This window comes from Vombatus ursinus, unplaced genomic scaffold (genome assembly GCF_900497805.2).
Source record: "Vombatus ursinus unplaced genomic scaffold, bare-nosed wombat genome assembly UNPS02000580.1, whole genome shotgun sequence".
NCBI lineage: Eukaryota > Metazoa > Chordata > Mammalia > Diprotodontia > Vombatidae > Vombatus > Vombatus ursinus.
The window spans coordinates 1,897,483-1,924,152 of NW_020940358.1; the positions used below are offsets into that span (position 1 = coordinate 1,897,483).

At 43.7% G+C, this 26,670-nt stretch overlaps 1 protein-coding gene across 1 annotated transcript; it reads left to right on the forward strand.

Annotated features, from left to right (window-relative positions):
- Positions 1–21: 21 nt before the first annotated feature.
- Positions 22–26,658, forward strand: ANAPC2 (anaphase promoting complex subunit 2). Its single transcript, XM_027849370.1, has 13 exons — positions 22–224; positions 621–1,249; positions 3,319–3,451; positions 11,275–11,449; positions 15,842–15,961; positions 17,067–17,184; positions 18,178–18,359; positions 20,244–20,385; positions 21,951–22,026; positions 22,244–22,447; positions 24,383–24,512; positions 25,241–25,479; positions 26,137–26,658. The coding sequence occupies exons 1-13, from the start codon at positions 108–110 to the stop codon at positions 26,347–26,349; spliced, it is 2,478 nt and encodes an 825-aa protein (XP_027705171.1). The 5' UTR covers positions 22–107; the 3' UTR covers positions 26,350–26,658.
- Positions 26,659–26,670: the final 12 nt, after the last annotated feature.

Sequence of the window (26,670 nt, forward strand, 5' to 3'; positions counted from 1 at the left end):
CGCGGCACGGCCAAGATCCGAGCCGCTGCCGCAGCGGGAGCGGGGAGCAGCTGCTGGAGCCGGAGCCGGAGCTGGAGTGGGAGCGGGGTCCACGCCTGACAGCGCAAATGGCGACGGTAGCGGCCATGATAGAGGGTGCAGCCTGCGGGGCCCCAGGAGCGGAGCTGTCAGTGGCCTGGAGTACCGTGAGCACCGGGCTGGTGCCGCCTGCCGCGCTGGGGCTGGTGAGGGCCACACTCCTGCGGGCGGGCTCGTCCACCCTGGCCCATCTCCGCTTCCTCTCTACCCCCCTCCCTCTTCTCGGCCGCATCCCAGCCCTTGGCTCCATCTCTTCCTTCAGCCCCGCCCCCTGCCCCTGCTCAGCCCCATTCCTCCTCTCAGCTGCTGCCTCCTGCTCCTGCCCGTCAGCTCCTGCCCCTAAGACTCCCAACTGGCCTCTCAGGCTCTACCCCTTATTCTCTCCTCCCCTTAGCTCCCCTCCCCTCATATCTTGATTCTCAGCAGTCTTCTCCCTCCCCTGGCTGTCCTTTAGAGTTTTCCTCCTTGTTTTAGAGATGCTGAAGGAGGCACGTGTTTCTGGCCCCTCTCGGTCCTGTTCTTATGAGTTTTGTGCTCTCCAGGCAGCTTCCAGGCCAAGTGGAGCAGTGAGTTTGAAAGAAGAGGAACTTCAGGCTGCTGTGGAGGTGCTGAAATGCTATGAGCTGCACTCAGTCCTGGAGGAATGGTTCACGGAAGTGCTTCAGACCGACCTGCAGTCCAATATCGCCCCTGAGTTTTGGAATGGCATTGCTCAGTATGAGAACACTGCTGAAGAGCCCCAGTGCATCCTGCTCCTCCTGGAAGCCTTTGGCTTGCTCAAGTGTCGACTAGACCCCTACCTCAACAGCTTGAATCTACTGGAGAAGTGGACGCAAATGGGCTTGTTGCTAGGGACTGGCTCTCAGGGTCTTCGGGAAAAAGTCTATACTATGTTTAGAGCCATCTTGTTCTTCTCCACCACGAAAACCTTTCAGGAGATGATCCAACAGTTCTATGGCCGTACTTTTAAAATCTACATGCACCAGCAGAAGAAAAAGAAAGGGGATGAAGGGATGAGTGAAGGTGGCATGAGTGAACCAGAGCTGGACCAAGGTGACCTGGAAGAGAGTGGGTCTCCAGAGAGCCAGGAGTGTGCCGGCTGCAACAGTGCTAAGGAGCTATGCTGGTGCTCAGTGGCTCTGGAACAATTCCAGCAGCTTAGTGAGATACTGTAAGTGACTGCTACTTGTAGTTTGTGTGGCATTGGGCAAATCCCTCTGCTTCTTTTGGCTTCAGGGATCTCCTCTGTAGAATAAAAGAATCAGGTTTAATCATCTCTCAGGTCCCTTCTAACTCCAAATTTTATTGTCCTATAAAAAAGTATCCCCTAGCCTAGTCACTTTCCCTAGAATCAGGCAAGGCTTAACAAAGCTGGAGCAGAGGAAACCTGTTATTTCTGGGTAGTGGAAGAGGATTTTAGGACATCTTAATGTCTTATTTCTCTCACTCATAATTGCAGGGAATGTTGGAGAGCATGCGGTGCTATATCATTAACAGAAAATAGAATTTATTTGTTGGAATAATGAATTCACACTTTTAGTCATTGACTATATTATCATGTTTTCATCTCTTCACCTGTTCCTGGACTTTAGTTATGCTCAGTGGAGAATAAGTCAAAAAAAGTGGTTTGTCTTGTGTTCCCTGTCATTGGACAGCTTCAAATGAATGATTGATGACTGCTTATTAATGGCACTGTAGATATAATTCATATTATGGTTAGGGGTTTGACTAGATGACCCTTGAGGTTCCTTGTTTTGTATTCTGGATTAGATGATTAGCTTATGCCTTTTTATTTTCATGTCCAAAATTACTAGCATTTTCTGGCAGTACTTAAGAGCCATCAAAGAGTTTTGGGGAAAGAGTTTTGCCCTTCAGCGATATGTTAGAGTTGTTTTGCTAAAATGACTAAGATTGGGGGCAGCTAGGTGGCACAGTGGATAGAGCACCGGCCCTGATGTCAGGAGGACCTGAGTTCAAATCTGGCCCCAGACCAAACACTTAACACTTACTAGCTGTGTGACCCTGGGCAAGTCACTTAACCCCAATTGCCTAAAAATTAAAAAAAAAATAGATAAAATGACTAAGATTTCTGGTTTGATCTTTGGGGTTCCCATTGATTTTCATGGATTAGACTTTATTTTGATGAAATTCAGGTGGTTATCCCAGTTCTTTTGTACTACAATTTTGTGTATTGAAAACTCCTTTAAGTAAATGTGCTCTGGAGTGGACTTGGAAGTTTTTTGGTCTACAGTTTTTTTACTATAGTGATACTAGTTATGCTCAAAATGAGTCTTTAAGTATGGTTCTCTGAAGGACCCCCATTTGGGCCGCACGAGGCTGGTAGGAAGGGCATGATACACCCACACACACACATACAAAGTATGTGGTTAATTTTTTTAAGGATGCATTTGTCACTACAGTTTATATATGCATTAAAAATCACAAAAGTTAATCGTTTTTAAGCTACCGCAATAATGTCTATTTATCTAGGCAGAATTTTTGCAAACTTTTTCAGTGCCCAGAGGGAGCAAGTGGGATAGTTGTCTTATCCAGAAGTACCTTTCCATCCATTGGAGCCATGTTTACTTGTCTGCTGATTGATCTGAGTGGACACCTGCTGGTCAGATCTGTGCTACTTCACCAGTCAGAGCTAAGAAATTCTGTATTCTCAGATTTTCTGATCCTTTATTGTCCTTGAGGGCAAGCCCCTTAGCAGAAGTAGACCACCTCTTCTTTGCCTCTTTCTCTGCTTTTAGCAACTCCCGACCTACTAATTGCCTAGGAAGTCCCACTGCAGTGTTATTCTTGGACTTTGCCCCTAAGATTCCCCTCTTCAACAAAATTTTAATCTGTTCTTCATCTAATGCTCTCAGAGTCTTATTCTTTGATGAACTATGGGAACTTTGTTCTGTTGCTTTTCCAGATTTAACATTTATTTTAACAGTGACCTTTCTATAAGTAGTGTGCTGTAAACTGAAGTGGTAGATCTAATGGTATGAATTTTTTATTGGAAGGTAAGGGTGGCTTAAATATTTTGGGGTGGGGAGAATACTCTTAGAGCATATAGAGGCTAACTACTTAATCTGTCTGGATTTAGGCCCAGGTTGTGTTTGAGGAACATAATTCCTCATTTGTGGTCTTACACTTTGCCCCTTCTGAATCTCTTTCCTTGCATCCCTTACTTCAGCTATTCTTTCACATGGCTTGGGATAAGATTTTTAAACACTGGCTACCCTTCAGGCACAGGCTAAACTTGCTGGAGAGAGTCAGTGCTGATGCTGTTACAACTATCCTCCACCGGATGATTGAAGAAAGGATGGAACGTCGATGTCGGGGAGAATATGAAAGGTCATTCCTGAATGAATTTCAGGAGGTAAGCTCTCTTTGTGACTTTGTATTCTTGACCCTTGCTTTAGGGAGCACAATTTTAACAAGTAGGAGAGAGTTAGTTAAAAAATGGACCAGAATCTAAATTTAGAGTGGTAGAACATACAGATAACCTTTTTATTTACCCTGTAGTTAGACAGGTTTAGTTGGGTTTTTGTTGTTGTTGTTCCTTAATGGTTCTTGCCCAGGCTTGCATTATTAGCTGTGGTCTAGGTTTTATATAGTTCTTGTGAATGTGGTGATGTTAATCATTCAGTCACTTAAACATATATAAAGTACTTGCTAAGTGCTAGGCACTGTGTTAAGTGCTGAGGACACAAAGAATGCAAAAACATAATTTTTGCCTTTGAGGAACTTGCATGCAAACAGTTATGCATATGCAATGTACATAGATAGTGTAAATGGGAGATCATCTCAAAGGGAAGGCACTAGGAGCCAGAAGAAGATTGGATGTGAGCTGAATCTTCAGGAAGACCACAAGACAGAGACGAGGAAGGAGAACTTTCCAGGCACGGGGGACAGCCAATGAAGAGTCATGGGGTTGGTAGATGGAGTGTTGTGTTTGAGGAGCAGCTAGGAGGCCATATTAATGTACCATAGAATATGTGGAGGAGAGTGAATAGTAAGAAGACTGGATAGGTAAGAAGGGACCAGGATGTAAAGGGCCTTAAAGGCCAAAGAGAGGATTTTCTGAGATTACAGGGAGCCAGTGGGAGATAGGGAAGTGACATGTCAAACCTGCATTTTAGGAAAATTGCTTTGGCAGCTGAGTTGAGGGTGGATCAGATCAATTAGGGAAGAGCCTTGAGACACCAACTAGAAAGCTATTTCAGTAGTCTAGATATGAGGTCATAGGCCTGAGCAAGGGGAGTATGAATAGAGAGAAGGGAATGTATACAAGAGATGTTGTCAAGGCAGAAGTGATAAGATTTGCCAGTGGATTGAATATGTTGGGTAAGAGTGAGGAGTTGTAGATGACAGTGAGATTGTGAGCCTTGGTTACTGGGAGAATGGTAGTGCCCAGGACAGTAATAGAGAATTTCAGAAGAGAAGAGAGTTGGGGAAAAGATAATGAGTTCTATTTTGGCATGTTGAGTTTGAGATGTGAGATGTCTAGTGGGCAGTTGGTCATTTAAGATCCAGAGGGCTGGATATATAGATCTGGGAATCAATAATAATAAACAATAAACATTTATGTAGCACCCATTATGCACCAGAAACTGCTAAGCACTTTACAAATATTATCTCATTTGATCTTCCCAGCAACTCTAGGGGTAGGTGCTGTTATCATCCTCATTTTACAGTTAAGGAAACAGGCAAATGGAGGTTAAAGTGTACAGAGTCACACAGTGAGAAGTGTCTGAGTTCAGATTTGAACTCAGGTCTACATGACTTCAGGCTTTATCCACTGTGACATCGAGCTGTCTCAAATGGTGATAGAGATGATAATTGAATCAACTGGAGCTGATAAAATCACCACGTGAGAGAGTATGGAGGGAGAAGAGATGAGGTCATTAGGGAAGTGGGATGGGAACATCAGTGGTTAGTGTGTATGACCCTGATGAAAATCCAACAAAGGAGAGTGAAAATGAGTAATCAGACAGGTAGAAAAAGAACCAGGGGAGCAGTATCACAAAAACCTATAATCCTCCTAGAGAGGAGAGAGTTTCCGGGAAAAGAGTGTGATGAGTGGTGTCAGAGGCTATAGAGAGGTAGAGAAAGATAAGGCTATTATATTTGGCAGTTCAGAGATCATTAGTAACTTTGGAGTGAGCGGTTTCAGTTTAATGGTTAGGCTGAAAACTAGCCTGCAGAAGGTTTAGAACCCAGTTAGAGGAAAGGAAGTGGGAATGTAGATGGCTCTTTCAAGGACTTTAGCTGAGAATGAGAGGAGGAATATAGCAAGTTGGCTAGTGGAGGTGGTTGGGTCAAGTGAGAGTTTTTGAAGGATTGGGGAGACATGGACATGTTTGTAGGTAGCAGGAAGGAGTATATAGTCAGGGAGATAAAAGTTAGTGAGAGTGGAGATAATAGAAGGCTTAGTCTGCTGGAAAGGATGGGATAGAATAGGATCAAGGGTACATATAGAGAGGTTGATTTGGCAAAGAAAAGGGAAACCTCTTCCATCTGAGATGGGGATGAAGGAGGAGATAGCCAAATTTTGTTCAACTCAAGCATGAACTAATTATTGCCATTCTATTTTCTTTCTTCCTTCCTCCGTCTCTCTCTCTTTTTCTTTTTTCCTGTCTTTCCCTCCTCACTCTTCCCTTCTCCTTTTCCTTTTCCTCCTTCTTCTTTAGCACAAAAAATAAATAGCATCAACACATAATAGGCCTCCAGGAATTACAAAGTAGTGTGTTAAATTATGTTTTATGGAATATTCTTTGGTTGGTGTCTCCATATTAGAAGACCAAAAATCATGGACTTAGAGCCAGAGGGTTCCCAAAACTAATCAGTAAAGAGGAACTTGTGACAAAAGCAGTCAGAAATGGCCATGGTAAAATTAGAATATTTCTCGTGAAACAGGCATAGCCAGTCTTTCCTCTCAAGTAAGGAGGAGGAAAACTTTTGTTGCTAAATTCTTGAAACATGACCCACCCCCCACTTTCCAATAAGCCCTTATAGTTTAGAAAACGGGAAATGCCTTTTTGTTTTAAAGTTAGTATTAAGCCAGCCTGTGTTAGTTATTATTTTCTTTTTCTTTTCTTTTTTTTTTGTTTGTTTTGTTTTGTTTTGTTTTTAGGCAATTGGGGTTAAGTGACTTGCCCAGGGTCACACAGCTAGTAAGTGTCAAGTGTTTGGTCTGAGGCCAGGTCCTCCTGAATTCAGGGCCGTTGCTGTATCCACTGTGCCACCTAGCTGCCACCTCTTTTCTTTTTTGGTGAGGCAAGTAGGGTTAAGTGACTTGCCTAGAGTCACACAGCTAGTAAGTGTTATGTGTCTGAGACTGGATTTGAGCTCGGGTCCTCCTGACTCTAGGGGTGGTGCTCTACCACCTAGCTGCCTTTAGTTATTATTTTCTTAGGCTAACATTAAATGTTATTTTCATTAGGTGGCTTGGCCTGGGTGTAAGAGAAAATACATTTGCTAGGATGAGACAAAGGGGGATTATCTGTATGCAAATAACCCATAATATTGCCATGTTGTTTTTAACCTCAAGTATTCCAGCCTTGGTTATTAGTGCCTCAAATGCACAGAAAGGAAAAAGAGACTGTCCCTTTCTTGATCCTTCTGCTGTGCAGATCTGGACATGAGTTTTTTTCCTTGTTGTCTTCATTATGGTTACTCAGAAAGAGACAGCCACATGTCCTAAATAGGGGAAGTTTCTCTGTCAGCAGTTCCATAAATAGATTTTGAATGCTCACTCATCCCATGTCACTATTTGGGATCTAGTTTCTGAGTCTGAGTCTAAGTTTCTTCACTTTTGCCAAAAAAGAAGAAATCATTTAATAAGATTTAGAGCTGAAAGGTACTTTAGAGGTCATCAAATCCAATCTTTTCATTTTACTGATGAGGAAATTGAGTCCCAGAGATGTTAAGTGATTTGCCTAAGGTATGATTGAGCCTCCTTTTGTGTATGAGTTGTACATCATGGACTAGAGATCTTGGCCTGTCCTCCCTTCACTGTCATACAGCTTGGGCATTGAAGAGAAAGACTGAAGTGCTCACCCCAGTCCCCAGGAGACAAAAACCACCTTTTGCTACCTAAAGGGGGTGGCTAGGTGATGCAGTGGTTAGAGCAGCAGACCTGGAGTCAGAAAAACCTGGCCTCTGACACTTAGTAGCTGTGTGACCCAGGGCAAGTCACTTAACCCTGTTTGCCTCAGTTTCTTCATCTGAAAAATGAGCTGGAGAAAGAAATGGTAGACCACTCCAATATCTTTGCCAAGAAAACCCCAAATGGGGTCACAAAGAGTTGAACATGACTGAAACGATTGAACAACAACCACCTAAGGAGTCTAAAACAATGCTCAGCAATTGTTTTTTTAGTCTTGAGCACCACCAGCAGGACTGAAGAATAATTAGAAGATAAGGGGAAGAAAGGAAGTTGTGATAAAGAGTAGGAGATATATGAGACAGAACTCATGCCTCCAAACAAGTTTTGTACTGGGAAAATGATATACTTATTCCAGCAATGAAGCCATTGCTCAAAACATTTTTGAAATTCCTCTTTTGGAACTGCTTTGGGAACCAGTTTTATCAGCTAAAACAAGAAAAAATCTGCTAGAGTAGAACTCAAAGGTAAGGTCTGTGTTTGATCTAAACTTTGTATCTTCCTTGGTTCCTGATGCAGTATATTACACAAAGTATGCACTTAGTAAATGTTTATGAATCCAATTGAAGGAGTTATTACTTTATAGTAACAATTTTTAGTTCAAAATTGCATTACCTCATATGATCACCCACAATATTCACCACAGAAGTCTTTCAGTGACTTTTTGATGTCTCTAAAAACCCAATCTGTTCTAAAAGAATAAAGATTATCCTTCTTTGAGGATAGTCAGAAGAATATGCCAAGACTTTGAGAAGAGAGTTTGAAAAGAATATTTCCAGAAATTCTTTGAGCAATGGCAGCATCCCTGAAATAATCACCAAGGGGACTTCCCTGAAGGACCACACTCATTTAGAGGTGTATATTTTGGTATACCTGTTAGCAAGTCAGTCATGATGTTATGGCCACACTTCATCTATAGGTATGTAGTGAGTGCGTGCAAGTGTGTGTCTATACATGCTTTTTAATGCATCTAATGCATTAAAGTCACTGCCTCAGGTGCTGTCAGAGCTAGAATATCAGTCAATTAACAGATATTTATTAGTTATTTATTATGTGTCAGGGACTGTCCATAAGCACTGGAAATACTAAGAAAAAGCAAAAAGAATCCCTGCTGTCAAGGATCTTACATTCTGTTGAGGCAGGGACAGCATATGTAAGTCAAGTCAAATCAAGCATTTTTTTTAAAAAGTTAATTTATTTTTAGTTTTCAGTATTTACTTTTATAAGATTTTGAGTTCTAAGTTTTCCCTCTCCCTCACCTCCCCCCTTCCCAAAATGGCATGTGATCTGATAGAGGCTATACATGTACAATAATATTAAACATATTTCTGCATTAGTCATGTTATGAAAGAAGAATCAGGACAAAAGGGAAAAACCATGAGAAAGAAAAAAAAACCAAAAAGTATAGTATGCTTTGATCTACATTCAGATTCTATGGTTCTTTCTCTGAATGTGTGTAGCATTTTCCATCATGAGTCTTTTGGAATTGTCTTAGATCATTGCATCTTAGCAAGCACTTATTAAGCATATACTATGTGCCAGACACTATGCTAAACAGTGGGGATGCAAAAAAAGGCCAAAACAGTCCCTGCCCTCAAGAAATTCACAATCCAGTAGGGGAGACAACATGCAAACAAGCCGCATACAGGATAAATTGGATGTAATCACCAGAAGGAAAGAAAATACAGGATAAATACAGAATACATGGAATGTAATGTTAGAGAGGGTGACCTTAGAAGCTAGGGGGACCAGGAAAGTTTTCCTGGAGGAGATGTCACTTTAGCTGAGTTTAAAAGTCAAAGGAGTTTATTGAGTGGAATGGGGCAGGTGTGTGTGTGTGTGTGTGTGTGTGTGTGTGTGTGTGTGTGTGTGTGTGTGTGTGTCTGAGTCTGAGTAAGAGAAACAAAAACTGAAAGACAGATAGACATGGTCAGATCTGCACTTTGAGAAAATGACTGTGGTAGCTGTAGAGAATAGATTGGATAGACTAGGGAGGGAGTCAGGAAGATGAATTAGAAGATAATTGCAGTAGTCCAGGTGAGAAAGGTGATGAAGATCTGTACCGAAGTGGTGGCTGTTTCAATAGAAAGGAGACATATTTAAGAGGAATTGCAGAGAAAGAAATTATACAATTTGTAAACTAATTCTACATCCCATTGTAGAATGTAGAAGAGAGAAAAGTCAACAGATGATGCTGAGGCTTTGAGTGTTAATGATTAGAAGGGTAACGTTGCCCTTGACAGAAATACAGAAATTCAGAAGAGAGAAGGTTTGAGAGAGAATTTAAGGAGTTCTGGTTTTGACTATGTTGAGTTTGAGATGTCTGGGGGACATCCAGATCAAACTGTTTTAACAGGCAACTTGGGAAGTGTGACCAGGAAAGAGACCAGGATGACATAAATAGATCTGGGAATTATCTGCATAGATAGTTGAACCCATGGGTCACTGATGAGCTCACCAAGTGAGAGTATAGAGATAAAAAAGAAGATGATTCTATTTTTAGAGCCTTGTGGGATACCTACATGTACTGGGCATGATATGGATGAAGAAGGAACCGTCACACACAAACCAAAAGAGAGCAGAGAGGAGAGAATGTCCAGGTCAGCATTATCAGATGCTGAAGAGGGGTCAAGAAGGGTGAGGATTGAGTAGAGTCCTTTATATTTTGCAATTCAGAGACAAAAGTAACCTTGGAGTTGAATGCTGAGGTTGGAAGCTAGATTGCAGAGGATTTAGAGAGTTAGAGGGGGCCTGATTGTAGATGATTTTTTCAAGGAGTTTAGCTGAGAAGGGAAAGACTGATACAGAACAATAGCCGGCAGGCATGGTAGAATTAAATGAGAGTTTTTTATTTTAAATTTGTTTTTCTTCCGAATTTAACAAGCAGCAAATAAATATGGACATTTCCACATACGGGATAGAACAGAAAGAGGATTGTACACAAAACTGCAGATGTCTATTAGGTATCACATGTTTTTCTTTTTAAATATATAATAAATTCAGCCTTAAGCTTTAGTTTTCAAAGCTGTGCTGCTTATCTGTTCTTTCTGGCCTTCCTTCTGCTCTCTTTATTTCATTTAAAAAAGTATGTAGTATTTTTTTTTTTCCAAAGGATGGGGGAGATTTGGGGTTGTAGGCAGCAAGAAAGGTGCTAATAGATAGGAGAGACTGAAGATTAGGGAGTGGGGATGTTGATGGAGGCAGTCTGATGAAGAAGACAAGATGGAATAGGGTCGTGGATAAATGTTTAAAGGTTAGCCTTTGAAATGGCCACATTGTCAGATACTAGAATGAAGGAGTAGATGGTGAGGAATGATGTCAGAGGGATGTGAGATGGAGAAGAGGGAACTCCTAGCAATTGGATTCATTTTTTTTTTTCCCAGTGAAGTATAAGTGGAGATCTTCATCAGGAAGAGTGAGCATAGGGATTGGCTTGGGGGGTTTGAGGAGAAAAGAAAAAGTCTGAAACAGCAACTGTAGTCAGTGTGATAGGGAACCATTAGGGAGGAATAGTAGGATTGCCTTGTTGAGGTGAGAGCCTAGTTGAAAGTAGCTAGCATAAATGTGTAATAGACTCAGTCAGCAAGGTTTGTGAGTCTTTCAGTGAGGATAGAAACTTAAAAGCTTATAGCTGGATGAGGGCAACCTAAAAAAAAACCAAACCAAAAAAAACCCAAACTGCAAAAGAAATTGTATTTTAGGCTATTATTCTGGCCAGGGCTTTGGTTATAGGCTCTGAATGTCATATTTATCTTGTGACACAAGCATTCATTTCATCAATCTTAAAGTGTTACATAAAAATAAATTGTCATTATATGATAGTAGATCTTCTAGGTTCCACCAGAAAAGAATTTTAGAAGCCTCAGCTTCTAATAACATTACAGCTGGATGAAACTTAATTCCCTGTACCTGTACAGATTCTCCCCTTTCCTCTGCAGTATATGGAGCCTTTCCCTACCCCGCCACTGTCAGGGCCCAGGCCTACCCTTTTGTTACTAGTGCAGTAGGTAAACCTTTCTGTTTTCTCTCTACAGTGGATAGAGAAGGTAATTGGCTGGCTCAGCAAAGTATTCCTGCAGGATAACCCTATAGGGCCCACAGCCCCTGAGGCCAGCAGTACCCTGCGACGCTGGCGCTGCCATGTACAGAGGTTTTTTTACCGAATTTATGCCAGTATGCGAATTGAGGAGCTCTTCAGCATCATCCGTGGTAAGCATCAATTCAGTTCAGTAAATATTTATTAAGTGCCTACTCTGTGCAAGGAGCTGGGAATAAAAAGTCCAAAATGATTCCCAGCCTTCATGGAGCTTACATTCTACTGGAGGGATACAATGTGTAAACATAAAAGTAAATGCACGGGAAGTTGAAGAAGAAAAGACTCATAACTAGGGGTATGTGTAAAGGGTTTCTATAGGAATAACTGATCTGAGCCCTGAAAGAAAGTAAGGATTCCAAGAGGCAGAGTTAAATTGAAAAAGCATTCCAGGAACAGATACATAGATGTAATAAAGCAGAAGGAAGGGAGATGGAAGCCACAGTCAGGTAATAGCCAGTACTGGAATGTAGGCTGTGAAGATGAACCAGATCATAGATGGTTTTAAATGCCAGGCTGAGAAGGTTATGTTTTATCCCAGAGGTAATGGGGAGCTACTAGAACTTTTTGAATAGGAGAACATATTGAAAACCACTGTCTCAGCAATACTAATTTGACACATATGTAGAGGATACATTGGAGAAGGAAAGAGACTGACAATAGGGAGAGCAATCAGGAAGCTATCACAGTAGTCTAGTTGAGAAGCATTGAGAACCCAAACTAGCATAGAGGCCGTGTGAGTGGAGAGAAGGGGGTGATATTCAGGAAATGTAGGGGTGTGTTATCACAAGACTGGGCATGTGGAGGGTAAGGAAGAATCAGGAATGACCAAGAGTACAAACCTGAGTAACCAGAAGGATGGTGGTGCCTCAGCAGAAAGAAATAGGGAAGTTTGGAGGAAGAGCAAATGGCATGAGGAAGATGATGGATTCTGTTTTCGATAGGTTGAGTTTGTGCCATGGGGACATGCAGGGAGGTGATACTCAGCAGTTTTGCAGCATTTTAGGACTGGGGTTTTCAAAGACAGGATAGGTCTGGATGTTTAAATCTGGGAGTCATCTGCATAGAGATGCTTCCACTGGAGTCAATGAGATCACCAAGAGAGGCAATCTACTGAGGGATGACGTGAGTGCTGAGTATACATTTTTGGAGGATTCCCATAATTAGGAAGTGGGAGATGGATGATGATCCAGCAAAGGAGATAAGAGTGGGCAGACAGGAAAGAGGAGAATGAGAAGAGTGCTGTCAGAGTCTCCAAGGGAAGAGAAAATGTTCAGAAACAGGGAATGGTTGACGGTATCAAAAGTTGCAGCATGTGTCAGGTGGGATGAGGATAGAGAGAAGACAATGTAATGACCAACCCCAATTCTGGAAGACTGATGATGAAGCGTGCTGCCCACCTTCTGTTGGGGACTCAAGATGAAGGAAGCAACATGAAGTTTTGGACATGTCTGGGAGTTTGTTTCACTTGCTCGTGGTTATTTGTTATCTTTTTTTATTATTATTTTTGTTATTTGTTTATCTTTTCTTTTTCCAGTTGATGTAAGGTGGGAAGGAGAAAAAAAGAAAGCTTATTAATTGAAAAAATTTTACTTTAATTTTTTAAAAAAAGGGCAGATTTAGTAATTAAGAAATCACATGCAACTTTGGAGAAAGTAATTTTAGTCAAATGGTGGCATCAGAAGCCAGGTTATAAGAGATTAGTAAACGAGTGGGAGGTGTTGCAATGGAAGCCCAATATAGATTGACTATTACTGGGAGTTTGGTGCTGAAAGGGAGAAGAGAGACAGCATGATTGCTTAAGGAGACAGCAGAGTCAAATGAAGAATTTTTAAGGATATGGAAGACCTGGGCATGTTCTTAATTTAAACATCAAGCCAGCAAATAAGGAGAAATTGAAAATGAAGGGGAGAAAAAGGATGATTGACAGGACCAGCTGCCAAAGGAGATGGGATCAAGGGACCAGGTGAACCTGAGAGGAAACAAAGGTATTGAGTTATGGTCTTAGTGTGGGCCTTGACATGAAGAAAGACCATCTCTTTCTCACAGACTGGAGCAAAGGAGAGAATGAGGGAAACTGTAAAGAGATTTTGAGGTGCAGAGGAGGGAAAAAGAGCAGTCCTATCAGTCATTCAGTCAGTAAGCTCTTAAGTGCCTACAGTGGGTCAGGCACAGTGTGAGGTGTTGGAGATACAAATGCAGAGAATGAAACAATCCTTACTCACAAGGAACTTACCTTCTCGTGGGGGAAAGAGCAAATATTTAACAACAACAGCAGTAATAATACCATTAGCTAATATAATCACGGCTAACATTCATATAGTGCTTAATACAGGAATATGCTAGACCTATTATGTGCCAGACACAAACTAAGTTCTTTACATTTGTTATCTCATGTGATCCTCACCACAACCCTGGGAAGTAGTAATAATAATAATAATAATAATAATAATAGCTAGCAATTGCAATGCTTTAAGGTTTGCAAAGTGCTTTACAAATACTTTATTTTATCCTCAAAACAATCCCAAGAGGCAGGTGCTATTATTTCCCCATTTTACAAATGAGGAAACTGAAGCAGACGGTGGTGAAGTGATGTGCCCAGGGTCACATAACTGATAAATGTCTAAGGCCAGATTTGAATTCAGGTCTTCCTGACTCCAAGTCTAGTCTTCTGTTCACTGTGTCAGCCTAGCTGCCAATAAAGTTATATACAGCATAAATAGAAATACAATTATATGCAAAGTAGATAAGTACAGGGCAGTTTGGGAAGGAGGCTGCTGGCAGTTGGGGGAATCAGGAAGACTTTGTGCAGAAGATGGACCTTGAACTGAATCTTAAAGGAAGAGAAGTATTTGGTGAAGGGATGACCTCTGTTGTTTTCAGTAGGAGTCAGACTCAGGACTTTCTGGTGAGGGAAGGAATTGTGGATAACATAGGGGGCCTGAGGAAAGAAGAGGAAGACTAGAAGAGTCACCACAGGGAGTGTGATAACAGGGGAGAATGAAAGGCTTTCTGTGCAGCATCAGGAGGTGCAGTGATGTGGTTTCCTTTAGCAGCGCTCCCCAGTATGATTACGAGTGAAGAGGATAGAGGATGCGTTTGATTCACAGTTGATGCTTGGCAAAGTGTAAGGGCAATAGGACAAATGATTGAAGGGTAGAGTGTAGTATGTAGTTGAACTGGTCAGCTCTTTGGTCGGGACTACGACGGGGGGAGAGTGAGGTTTTTGGGAATGCAAGAAGATGAGATGAGTATGAGGGAAGAGTTCTTAAAAGGAAGTTTGTTAAATAATGGTGTGAGCTTCCCAGAAGGCACAGTAGAAAGGTAGGGCTGAGCAGGATGGAAATGGAAAGGTAGTGAGTGGTTGCAAAGTAAAAGGGGTTTGTTTTTGTTTTCGTAGACAGCAGCTTAATGACAAGGATTAGGAGAGGAAGAGGAGGAGAAACAGGAGGAGGAAGGAGTTTTCTAGCCTTAGTTTGAGGGAAGTACCATTTTACTGAGGTCCCTGCCTTCCAGGGTTTTACAGTAACATGTCTCTTCAGACATTGGAGGAGAGGGTTGAGTCAGCAAGCCAATTGGGAGGGGCATCTGAGTTGGGAAGGACCTGATATTTGGGTCCCTGGGGGCCTAACTAGACTTAAATTTAGTGCCATTTGGTCATAGCTGAGTAGCTTGGTGTTTGCATGCTTGATGGTTATAGAGGGCTGAAACATTGATATTCATAGACCATTTGATGACACATAGTAGAGTAGGTCCTTAGGCAAAGGAGAGGGACTCCAGAGAGGGACCAAGAATGGAGAGCCCTTGCTGTTAGAGTTGTCCCCTGAGTGTTTTTTCAGTTAGTTTGGTGATGCAGGGTGCATGTCTCCACATGTGGAGGTTCTGGGACAGGGAAGGTTACAAACCCAGTTTGTGAGGGATTCTGTGCCTAGGTACCCACCCTCACCAGTCAAAGGATGACAGGTCTCCTGCTCCCCAGTTCTCAACTGGACTCATGGCTACACCATACTGTTGTATGTATTCACCTTTTTTCTCTCACCCCCACCACTCCACCTGCTCTGGCTGAGGTTAAAGGTTTCCTGATCTGCCTGATCGTATGGATTAGTACTTCTTTGTGCACCTAATTTTTACTTTCTCACCTACTGGATTAATTAAACTATTATTTTTCTGAGACACCCGGATTCACCGTGTAACCTACCTTCCATACTTCTCAACAGCCAGGTTTTTCTTAGGTTTGATCTCTTCAAGTGAAGAGTAGGGTTAGAAATTGAAACTGGCTATTTTTTCCTCTGTGTGGGTTCATTTCTGATCATGAGACCTCAGAGATGAGAGCAAAAGTATGGGCATCTGGACTTGTTTGAATAGGGCCCATATGTGCACATCTATATTTTCTTTGATTTTGTATGTGTATAGCTTGGGTTGCATCTGCGTAGGTGAAGGGTATTTTTGATATACTAGTGTGGGTTCACAGTGATAAGATTTTATAGCACTCTCTGTTTAATTTATAGATTTTCCAGAGTCTAAACCAGCAATTGAAGATTTGAAATACTGTCTGGAAAGGACCAACCAGAGACAGCAACTGCTCAGCTCCCTTAAAGCAGCTCTTGAAACCCGCCTCCTTCACCCAGGTTGGTCTTGTTCATCAAAGATGGTTGCTCTGGGCCTCACTGTCAACTTCTGTCCCATTTTGTAGAGCAATTAGGTTTGTTTGTCATGGGGGCTCCAAACCTGGATCTTCATCATTTTCTGTCCTATTGTTACTTCTTTCATATTGTTAGGCCTTAGTTTTCATGCTTGTGGAAAAATTGGACTAGTGATGGAATTTGAGTATAGCCCTCAGGGTGTAGAAGAGAAGCAGATTAAAGACCAAGTCTGAGTTGGAACCCTTGATACCTTGCAAAGTTAAGAAGAAAATACTTCACCATCAGATGTTATGGTTAAATAATAAAACTAAGTATCATCCGGACAAGTGATTTATTTAGCAATGCATGCACATGTGGTTGCCAAACAAACTGGGTTCAGGGCTCTTGGTAGCCAAGAACTCAGAATTTTGGTTTTTACCCAGTTAATACACAGTTTGGAGGAAATGAAAAACAGGTTAAAAGGTTAAGACACCTTGTTTCTTATTGGAGGAGATCTGGAGACAATGAAGTGAGGGTGAGATTGGCTGGAGGGGATTGGGAAACAATCAGGGGACACGAGGAGAGAAGGAAAAGGGTAATTTTGTGACATTCTTTAAGTGGGATGACTTGGCGGGTCAGGAGAAGTGGCAAACTTGTGACTTCTTCAAACTCAGGTAACTTTGGAACTTAACTTCACAAAATGGTGAATAAAGGCAAAATGAAATCATTAATGCTATTTCAATATTACATGGAAAAGCTTTGCCATGCGAAGGTGGTTCAGGAATCGGATAGAGTGATAGATACCTAGTCTTTCTTATTTCACATGCAGGATAGAGCAGGGAAGGAATCAGGCTGAGCTTCTCAGGAGTAGAAAGGAAAGTGAATGTCAAATGTTCTTTCTCCACAATGCCTATTGAGGAAAGGGCTTTAAAGAGATGCTTCAAAGAAGGGGCAAAGTTTCTCCAGTTTCTTGCTTGCATGAATACCGTGGTCACCTGTACCTCCACAGTTCAGCTTCCTGAATGCTTGCTCCTCTAGCTTGCTTCTTGAGTCCCATTTGGGTGGCCTAGAGGTGTTCCAGCTGTTGCTCTCTGGCTCTGTTCAATTTCAGGAGTAAATACATCAGATATCATCACCCTCTACATCTCAGCCATCAAAGCCCTCCGGGAGCTGGACTCCTCCATGGTCATCCTGGAAGTAGCTTGTGAACCTATACGACGATATCTAAGGTGAGGGAGAGTAACAGAATGTTAGGTGTTCACCTCCTCCCGCCCCCGGTTCAATCTCACTGGTTTTGTCTACTTTGTTTACTGATAATTAATCGGTCATTCATTCATACCTGTCCTTTGTAGTGACATGTTCAACATGTCATCAACAAAGGCATATTCAAGACAGCTGTTCAGAGGGCAAGAGACTGTTTCATTGCCTTTTGAGACACTTTGAGGACAGACTGCCTGGGGGAGATGGGATATTGCAGTTATCCAGTGTAGTCACAGAGGGCTGCTTAAGAGAGAAGGCTCCTTGAAGGATTTCTTTGGATTTGAATTTTCTGCCCATTTTCCTGACTTGGCACTTTTAAAGCCTGATTCCACTTCTCCCTACCTGGGAGGGTCTGGCTTCTCTTTCTAATTCTACTCTGTTCCAACCCAACAGTTAAAACCAGAGTTATGTACTTTTATCCCCTTTGGACCGAGTAATGAAGAAGCAAGATCCCTTCTGCCCCAGGAACAGCCCTGAGCTCAGGCCCATCCTGTGCACAGCTACCCCAACCCTAGTCTTGATCTTCCTAGTGGTCAGGAGTCCCTCAGGTGGTATCCTCCACTAGTCTTTTTATAAGGTGCCCATACTAGGTCAGCTCCTCAATATGTTCTCCACCTGCTTGGTTAACTCCTTCACCTCTTAAACCCGTTGCTCTCTCTATATGTACTTAGAAACTTCTTTTCCCGCTGTTTTTCCCTTTTGTTTATACTGATGCTCTCCAGGACATCATCATCTTTCCCTCCCTATTTTCTGTCAGTTATTTTCCATTATAAATTTACATCCAATAAAATATAGTTTCTGTCTGTAGCAAAAAAAAAAGGGGTATGGGTATCACTAATAATTCTCATAGTGCTAGAACAGGGCTATTTATTATAATGGCTGTGACAGTGTAGAGATCTCCAGTGCTGGGGAGCTGATGGTTTGGCCCCACATCACGACCACACGTGGTCTCACCCTGACAGGACACGGGAAGACACTGTGAGGCAGATTGTAGCTGGGCTGACTGGTGATGCTGAGGGTTCTGGGGACTTGGCTCACGAGCTCTCCAAGGCTGACCCGGTGACGCTGGAAAATGGCCAGGAGAGTGATGATGACATCTGTGAGCCGGAAGACTGGGTGCCAGACCCAGTGGATGCAGACCCAGGTCAGATGGCTCCCTCTAGGGGAGCTCCCTAGCCTGCCATGGGCTGTTGGGGGTTTTTGCTGGTGGGAAGGGCAGCATCCAAGATCTGGTCCTGTACATACTTAGGGTAGACTTAGTTCTGTTTTTTTTTATCAGTCCTGTTTTTTCATTGGTCCTACTCCTGTTTGCTGAGAACTACGGAGCTAAGTTTCAGTTTGTGGGTGATGCTTGCTTCAGTGTCCCAAGAAGGGATAGGTAGCTATGGGATGTCTTGGGGAGCCAGTTGGGGGTGAACTACAGTGTGAGGGGCATAAGCCAGGCTGGGGATTGCAAAATGGGATATAAGGAAAAGGGAACCAGCTTCTAGAAGTCACTGGAACCAGCTCCATCACTAATAGCCCCCAGTGGACCTCTTTGGGGAGGCCAAGAAAGCAATGGAAAGGGTTTTCTTATTATGGATGCTCAGGTTTTGGCTGGGGAGCCTTGTCAGATATGAGCTTGTGATTTCCCAGGATAGGTGAATGTTGAGTTCAGGGACCAAGTTATTCATAGCAGATATGGAACCTATCTCTGGCCTACTTGTTTGGTCTTTCCTGTCTTCTGTTTATTACATATGTAGAATTGGACTGATACGCATGTGGCACTGGGGACCCGAAAGGAAGCCTTGGCTTTAGGAAGTGTCTGTGGAAATCCAGACATGCAGCTAGTGCATCCTCTTCAAGCACACTCAGCCTCTGAGGCAGGGCTGCACATTTCCCTGTCATCAGATTCTCTGCCCTATCCCCTCTCATTTCATAGCTCCTGCTGCTGCATCTATAAGAGGAGAGGAGTACATTGTCCTGGCATACCTCCCTCTGGATTTCTGTCCCCTCCCTTCCTGACAGCAGCAGCTAAACAAACCTCACACCTGGTGCTCTGGGCACAGGGAAACTGGCATAGCCAGCTTTGGATTTCCAGTGTATCAAGCACTCCATTGGGATTAAGTGCACAGTTCTCACTTCCCACCTTGCTTGTTCTTCTTCCCACTATAGTTCACCCCACTTGTCTCCACGAGTCTCCAATAGCTATCTCTCCACCCCTACCTTCCCTCATTCCCTCCCTGACGCTGATCTTAGTCTTCTTGGGTTTTCCCTTCTGCCTTCCCTGGCAGACAGCCTGAATGACTCAGGTATGTGGCTTTTTACCAACAGGGGAGCCCCGAGGACAGATGGCCCCGAACTCTCTTTGTGATAGTTTCAGGTCCCTTGTCCCACCCTCCTTTCCTTTCATACAGACACAGTATTCCTTTCACCCTCAGTTTCCCCAGCATCCTACAAGACTGACCCTTCTCTCTTCCCACCCCTTTGACAGGAGTGGTGTCTAGGACAGGGATCCCCAGCCTTTTTCTGAAGAAGAGCTAGCTACTTTCATTTACCCAGAAGCCCTAAGATCATGGTGGGGTTGGAGTCAGGGGTTGTGGTAAAGTCCTTGACTTGAAAGGGTGGCAGTGCTGGCAGTAAAGTCTTTGAGTCACCAAGGGGTCGCTGCCACCAGCCACACTTTCCTCTCCACGTGGAGCCCTGGCAAACTGGGGAAGAGGATGTGATGGCAGCAACAGCCGGTTTGATGATTGGTCAGGTAAGTCTTTAAGCTGTATTGTTAGATCCTGATCGACTGGTTGGGGACCACTGCTCTAGTACAATGAAGCTGATTTTCAACCCCCTGAGTTTATCACCCAAAGACAAGCCAAAGGGGAATCATCTGGTGCTGGAATGGATAACAGTCTTATTCCCTTAGGGCTTGGGAAAGCCAGGGTGGGCTCATGTGCCCTGGGTCCCCTTGCTGCCAGCAGCATGTTCATGTCTTTGCAGTGGTTCTGCCAGAAGCTTCTCCCTAATGTTCTGTCTTTGTTGCCTATGTCTCTAGGGAAGTCAAGTTCGAAACGCCGCTCCTCAGACATCATCAGCCTGCTGGTCAGTATCTATGGCAGCAAAGACCTCTTTATCAATGAATACCGTACATTACTTGCTGACCGCCTTCTCCATCAGTTCAATTACAGTGCTGAGAGGTAAGTCGGTTTCCTGGCCCTTAATAGGAGAGGAGTCTTCATTGCATAGTATTCTAGTACCCAGGGCACAGTATCTTTGAAGAAGAGACCTGATCCCCTTCTGATTTGGCTGAGTGAGGCCTTCAGAGGCTAGGAAAGGGATTAGCAGGTGAGCAGTGCCAGCTATTACTGGTCAAAAAAAAGCTGAGGTTTCCCTCCTTGTTTCCAGTAGCCTGTCCCTAGGGACAACTCCCTAGGAATAGGATTTTATGTACATATTTTAAATGCTTTATTGATCACTGTCGGTCTTCTGAAATCATGATTGGTTACTACATTGATCAGAGTCTGAAGTATTTTGGTGTTATTTTCCTTTACATTATTACAGTTATCTTGTAAATTGGTCTTCTGACTGTGCAAGTAGCTCTGTATCATTTCATACAAATCTCCCAAGTTTTTTTTATCATTTCTTATTATGATATTCCATCCCACGATGGTACAATACTATTACTAGAATTTATTCAGCTATTTCCCAATTGATGGACACCTTCTTTGTTTCCAGTTCTTTGCTACTACCAAAGGTGCTGCTATAAATACTATAATGTTATAAATATTTTCCCCTGGACAAGATTGGCAGAAGACTCTGTAGCTTTTGTGTATTAGGAGATGAGGGTCAGAGTTCATTCACTGTAAGAAGCCCTTCTCAGCTTGGAGCAGGGATCCCATAGTGCTCTTTCAGAGCTGGCCAGGGTGGGCATGAGAGGAAATCAAGCCTAGTTTTCGTAAGGATACTCATTGCCATTAATGGAGGCTCTCTTCTCTTGGCATGACTGGACTGTTGGCCTCATGGATTCCTAGGCAGTGAGGCAGTTTACAGACCCCAGAGATTTTGGTCCGTTTTGCTGTTTGGGTAGGGGCTTGGGGAGGTTTATCAGAACTCTCTCAGGATCTCTAGGGAATATTTCACAGTGATCTTTCAAACCTTCTTAGCTGTCCTAGGCTCAGGACAGCTTCTTTAATGACTTTTCAGTTGACTCAAGGTCTCAGGGAAAATCTACAGGGCATTGCAGCATAGTGCAGTAGAAAGAACCCTTGGTTTGGAGTTAGAGGACTTGGTACACATCTTAACAGTGGTTTGCTAGCTGTTTACTTTAGGCAAATGACCTAACTCCACCAGGCCTCTATTCCTTCAACTTTAAAATGAAGGAGTTGGAGTGGGTGGTTTCTGAGGCACCTTGCAGCTCCAAATTATGTGACCCTATAATTACTTTTTTTGGGGAGGGAAGGGTACAGAGGTGAGAATGGAGATGGGAAGGAGGAAAAATGTCAGGAGAGCCTCCAAAATGAAATGTTCCTCTTAAGGTTTACCTTCAGGCAGTTATCAGAGTCCATGTTTGGAGATTTACTACATCCTCTCACTTCTTCCTCACAAGTAATTAGATTGTTCAGGTCTCTCTGATCTCAAGAGAGCTATAACCTCATCCCATGACCTTCGTGGGCTATGGGCTATCAGATTTGGACATCCCTTCCCTCTGGCACGTGGAGGTTCTTGTTCCCCAGCACTAATGTAGCTACCCTTCCATTTCCAGGGAAATCCGTAATGTGGAGTTGCTGAAGCTCCGTTTTGGTGAGGCCCAGATGCACTACTGTGAGGTCATGTTGAAGGTTAGTGTCTCTTTTGGGAGGAAGTTTTCTCAGTAAGTTGTATAGAGTGCATCTCTGTTTCCATATTTAGAAACCCAATGGGCTACTCTAACCTAGAAGATGCCTTCCCCATCTTTGTTAATTATCTTCCCTCCCTAATTCTGGATGCAGCCTGACTCCTGAACCCACCCCAGGCCCTCCAGACATGACCTGGCCTTTATCCTCCATTTCACTCCAGGACATGGCAGACTCGAGGCGCATCAATGCCAACATCCGTGATGAGGAGGAGAGGCTCCCTGAGGAAGAGCGACCCCCATTCAGCCTCATTGCTGTCATCCTGTCCAGTGAGTTCTGGCCGACACTCAAGGAGGAGAAGCTGGAGCTCCCAGAACAGATCAAAGAGGCAATGGAGGCCTATTCCAAGAGATATGAGAAACTGAAGGTACCAGCCCCCCTGACATGTAAGGGAACTGGGAGGGGAGCATTCCCTCTTTCCCTCATTTATAAACATTATTTTCTAAGTAAGGGGTTATTTTAGTGGCAGGGTAACATTGACGCCAGAATATGGCAGTGAAATCTGAGAGTGGTTTGACTGCTAGGAGGTTCTTAGGTGAGTTGCAGGGGACCTTTGAGTAAATTAGAGCTTAAGAAATGCCACCCAAAGTCATCCCTATTCAGTGCGGTCAGGCCTCTACCCATTATTTCTTACTGCCTCTCTTGTTCAATTAAGTTGTTAACGCGTATTCTGTTTATGTGAACCATGTTTTAAAATTTGGTTTTCCATAGGTGAACTTTCAAAACAAATTAAATCATGCTATTTTCATGGCATGGATTACAAAATTTGATTATAAATTAAGTGTTCAATAATTAACCAAACAAAAATTTAACCCAGAACCATCTGAATTAAGTACTTAATGTGGGTAATTGTGATTAAGATTTTTATTAAAATGATATATTTCTTTTAATTCCTGTCCTTAATTTTACTTTGTCATTGGCTATGAATCATTTTCTGTTCCCGTTGTTTTAATATACCCTGAGTGTGTCAACCCTCTTTTGTCCATTAACCTTCAGATCTTATGCTTATAATCTCTGAAAACTTTCCCTGAGAAACAGTCAGTCCCATGTTTCATCCAGCTTAGCATTCAATCTCTAATAGTAACCTTAGTGTTTATATTTGCAGCTTATCTCACCCCAAATGTCACATTCAGCATTTGCTCCCCACTGAATGAAGTTGTCTTTGCTTTTTTGTATTGTTCATATTCCAGCTGTGCTGCTTTTATCAGTTCACCTGTGAGATGATGTTTCATCATCCGTCAAATGAGGGACTTAGAAGAAGGTGATCTCTTAGATCTCTTCTGGTTCTAAAGCCTATGGTGATCTTTAAAGGAGGGAGTGCCTTCTAATTATAGTAATTTAGCACTTAGCCACAAGTCCATATTCATGCTTTGTAACTTTAGAAAACATTTATATTTTTAATAAATCTCATAATTTTAATTTGGTGTGGTACCTTGTCAAAGGCTTGCTGAATTATATCCATTGTTTTTTCCTTGCCTAAATGTTTTTTATCCTCTCATAAAATAGAAGAGTCAGGTGGGACTTCTTTGCTTTTCACTACATAAGCTATGTTGTCTTAAGTGTTCAGTAGAGTCTACCCTTTATAGATCCTACCAGAGTCACCAGTTTCTGGTTTCCAGGAGACCTCTGGAGCCCAAGGCGGATCATATCAGCAATACTTCAACCCTTGGGCATACTAGCCATTTATAATGGCAGGTTACATGTTTTGGCCAGTGGTTCACCAGTTTTGTCCTTGAGTTCCTTCAAAAGTTTAGTGATGCCGTCTGTTCTTGGTGGTTTTTTCACATTCTTTTAGTCTCTGATTTAGAACATCCTGAGCATTTACCACTGTTTGTTCAATTTCTTCTAATATTTGGGCTTCTGGTGGTTCAGCTGCAAACTGTTGGGTTGTAGAAGAGGAGCAGGACATTGACCTGTGGGCCATGGCAACTCCTTTCCTCCTCTTCTCTTACCTAATATTCCAGCCTAGGGGCAGCTAGGTGGTTCAGTGGACAGAGATCTGGCTTTGGAGTCAGGAGGACCTGAATTCAAATCCGGCCTCAGACGCTTGACACTTACTTAGCAGTGTGACCCTGGGCAAGTCACTTAACCTCTGATTGCCTCACCTCCCCCCCCCCCCCCCAAAAAAAAGAGTTAAAAAAATTCTAGCCTAAATAGAGAGGGGACTGATTAGGGTCACAGAAGTATCAAGGGCCACTTTGGTGAATCACCAGAACTAAATGGAGGGACCATGTGCATGGCTCTTCTCTAAACAAAGCAGGGAGCTCCTGGACCCTCTGCTGACTCTTCTGTCTCTACTCAGGCTATGAGGACCCTGAGCTGGAAACACCACCTAGGCCTGGTGACTCTCGATGTGGAGCTAGCTGACCGTACCCTTTCCTTGTCGGTGTCTCCCATACATGCTGCTGTCCTATTGCATTTCCAGAGCAAAAGTAAGATTCCTCCTGTCTTGTGCATTCCCTGCCCTCGTATTGCCGTCTGGATGCTGCTCTGCATTCTCTGAGTGAGGAGAGTGGGTCAATTAGCTGGGAGTTCGTGGTTCTTCTGAGCTGGCTGGACCAATAGTCCTACTTGGGGACTTGTGATCCCCCCCAGTTCTCAGGCTCATTTGGTGGGTCTATTCCCTCAGTAAACTCAAAGCATCAGCTCTTACTCAGAGCAGAGCATTAATACTCACCTATTATATTCTAAGCACTCTCTGCTTTGGGACTTGGGCCCTGGAATAGTCATTGATTGGTATAGGGTAGGAAGGATTTGAGTGTAGATTGAACACCTGCCTCCCTGGATTCAGCCCAGCTTTTCCTCATCGCCTCCTTTTGCTGTTTGGCTTCTGGCATCACTGGGACTGGCAGGACTATTGTGCTGGGGGAGGGTGGCTGGGTTCCCATTGGTTATCTGGAACTCCTCCAAAGAAAGTGATCACTGGGTCTCAGCCCTTTCTGCCTTTGCTGACAAACCTTCTCTTAAAGGCAGAATTAGGGCTTGGTTATGGAACACCCCGCTTCTCTGGAGGAGTGCCCTGGGCTCAGAGACAGACCTGAAGTAGGCAGTACAGTACTGGTCAGATCATGCTGGGGAAGGGTTCGGCCATCATTCCTCTTGGGCCCAGGCCTATGATAGTACAGATGGTCCCTGGCCTCATGCCTCACCTTAACCCCAGGCAGCTGGTCCCTGGAGGAGTTGAGCGAGGTGCTAAAGGTGCCAGTGGCTTCCTTGCGGCGCAAGATGGCTCTGTGGCTGCAGCAGGGGGTGCTGCGCGAGGAGCCCCCGGGCACCTTCTCAGTGATAGAGGAAGAGCAGCCCAGGGACCGAGTGGACAAGGTGGTGCTTCTTGACAGCGACGAGGAGGGCGACTCAGCCATGGCCTCGCAGGCTGACCAAAAGGAAGAGGAGCTGCAGGTCAGTCCCGGCCCTGCTCCCCCAGGCACACCTTGAGAGAGCCTCCCGAGGGGCTGGGTTGCCATGGGAGGCGGGGCAGCAGCTGAGCTCCACTTGTGGGGGGCTGCAGAGAGGGCAGGGGCAGAACAACAGTGATTCCCCTCTTAGAGCCATTGTTTCTCCAAGCTGAGCAGGCTGGACTAGAAGCTTTCCAGCTCAGTGTTTTATGAGTCCATAGTATGGACTCTCCTTGGTCCCACACTCACTTGGACACACTCACTTGTGTGTACCTCAGGGATTCCTCCTCTTGGCTGATTCCCAGAGGACTTTTCACAAGAGGGAGACCTCCTGGAGATTCCCAGAGATGGCCTAGGCCATGGGAAACAGCTGCCCCAGCTTAGAGTATGTGAGGAATTAGCCTCAGCTGTTGCTTCTTATCAGATTGACCTGGGGAGATGGGAAGGGACATTGTTATCAATTTGCCAAGACATGGAGACACAGATGGGAGGAACTTGTTTGGGTCAGAGCAGTCACTGTGACTCTTAGATGGTGCCCCATCTCTGACATCTGTGGGCTCAAAGAGTGGTCCCCAGTCTCATGAGCTCTGGGCAGATTAGGAATGGGGAGAAGACAGTTGGGTGCATCTTGACTCATTCTCTTGGTCTCTTTGTCCTATAGCTATTCTGGACATACATCCAGGCCATGCTGACCAACTTGGAGAGCTTATCTCTGGAGCGCATCCATAGCATGCTTAAAATGTTTGTGATGACGGGCCCGGTGGTGACTGAGATAGATCTGCAGGAGTTGCAAGGCTTTTTGCAGAAGAAGGTTCGAGACCAACAGCTCATTTATTCTGGGGGCGTCTACCGCCTGCCCAAGAGCTGCAGTTGACAAGAGGCAGGTCTGCAGCCTTATCATCTTGGGACTTGAGGGGCCTGTGGGGTCATGGTGAGGGCATGCTGGAGACTGACCAGAGCCCAGGGTGACCCTAGGACTGCCCATGAGAATAGGATCTGGCCAAGTCAGGCTCTCTCTATGGGCTTTTCTGCTTTCCATAATGACAAGGACAGAAAGCATGTGTGATATTCCCTCCCCCATTCCTCTGATGCGCCACGTCACATTCATTCCTTTTCTACTATTCCCAAAATTAATTCACTACTCTTTGTTGCTCATTAAAGGCAAATTGGCTTTTTAATCATTTCTCAATTTTCT

What these genes read in the sequence shown, in the direction of transcription:
- ANAPC2 (XM_027849370.1), top strand. Translation starts at nt 108, where the DNA reads ATGGCGACGGTAGCGGCCATGATAGAGGGTGCAGCCTGCGGGGCCCCA. An exon ending in CCTATACGACGATATCTAAG is followed by an intron (nt 17,185 to 18,177) that starts GTGAGGGAGAGT and finishes TCACCCTGACAG; the next exon opens with GACACGGGAAGACACTGTGA. An exon ending in CCCAGTGGATGCAGACCCAG is followed by an intron (nt 18,360 to 20,243) that starts GTCAGATGGCTC and finishes CTATGTCTCTAG; the next exon opens with GGAAGTCAAGTTCGAAACGC.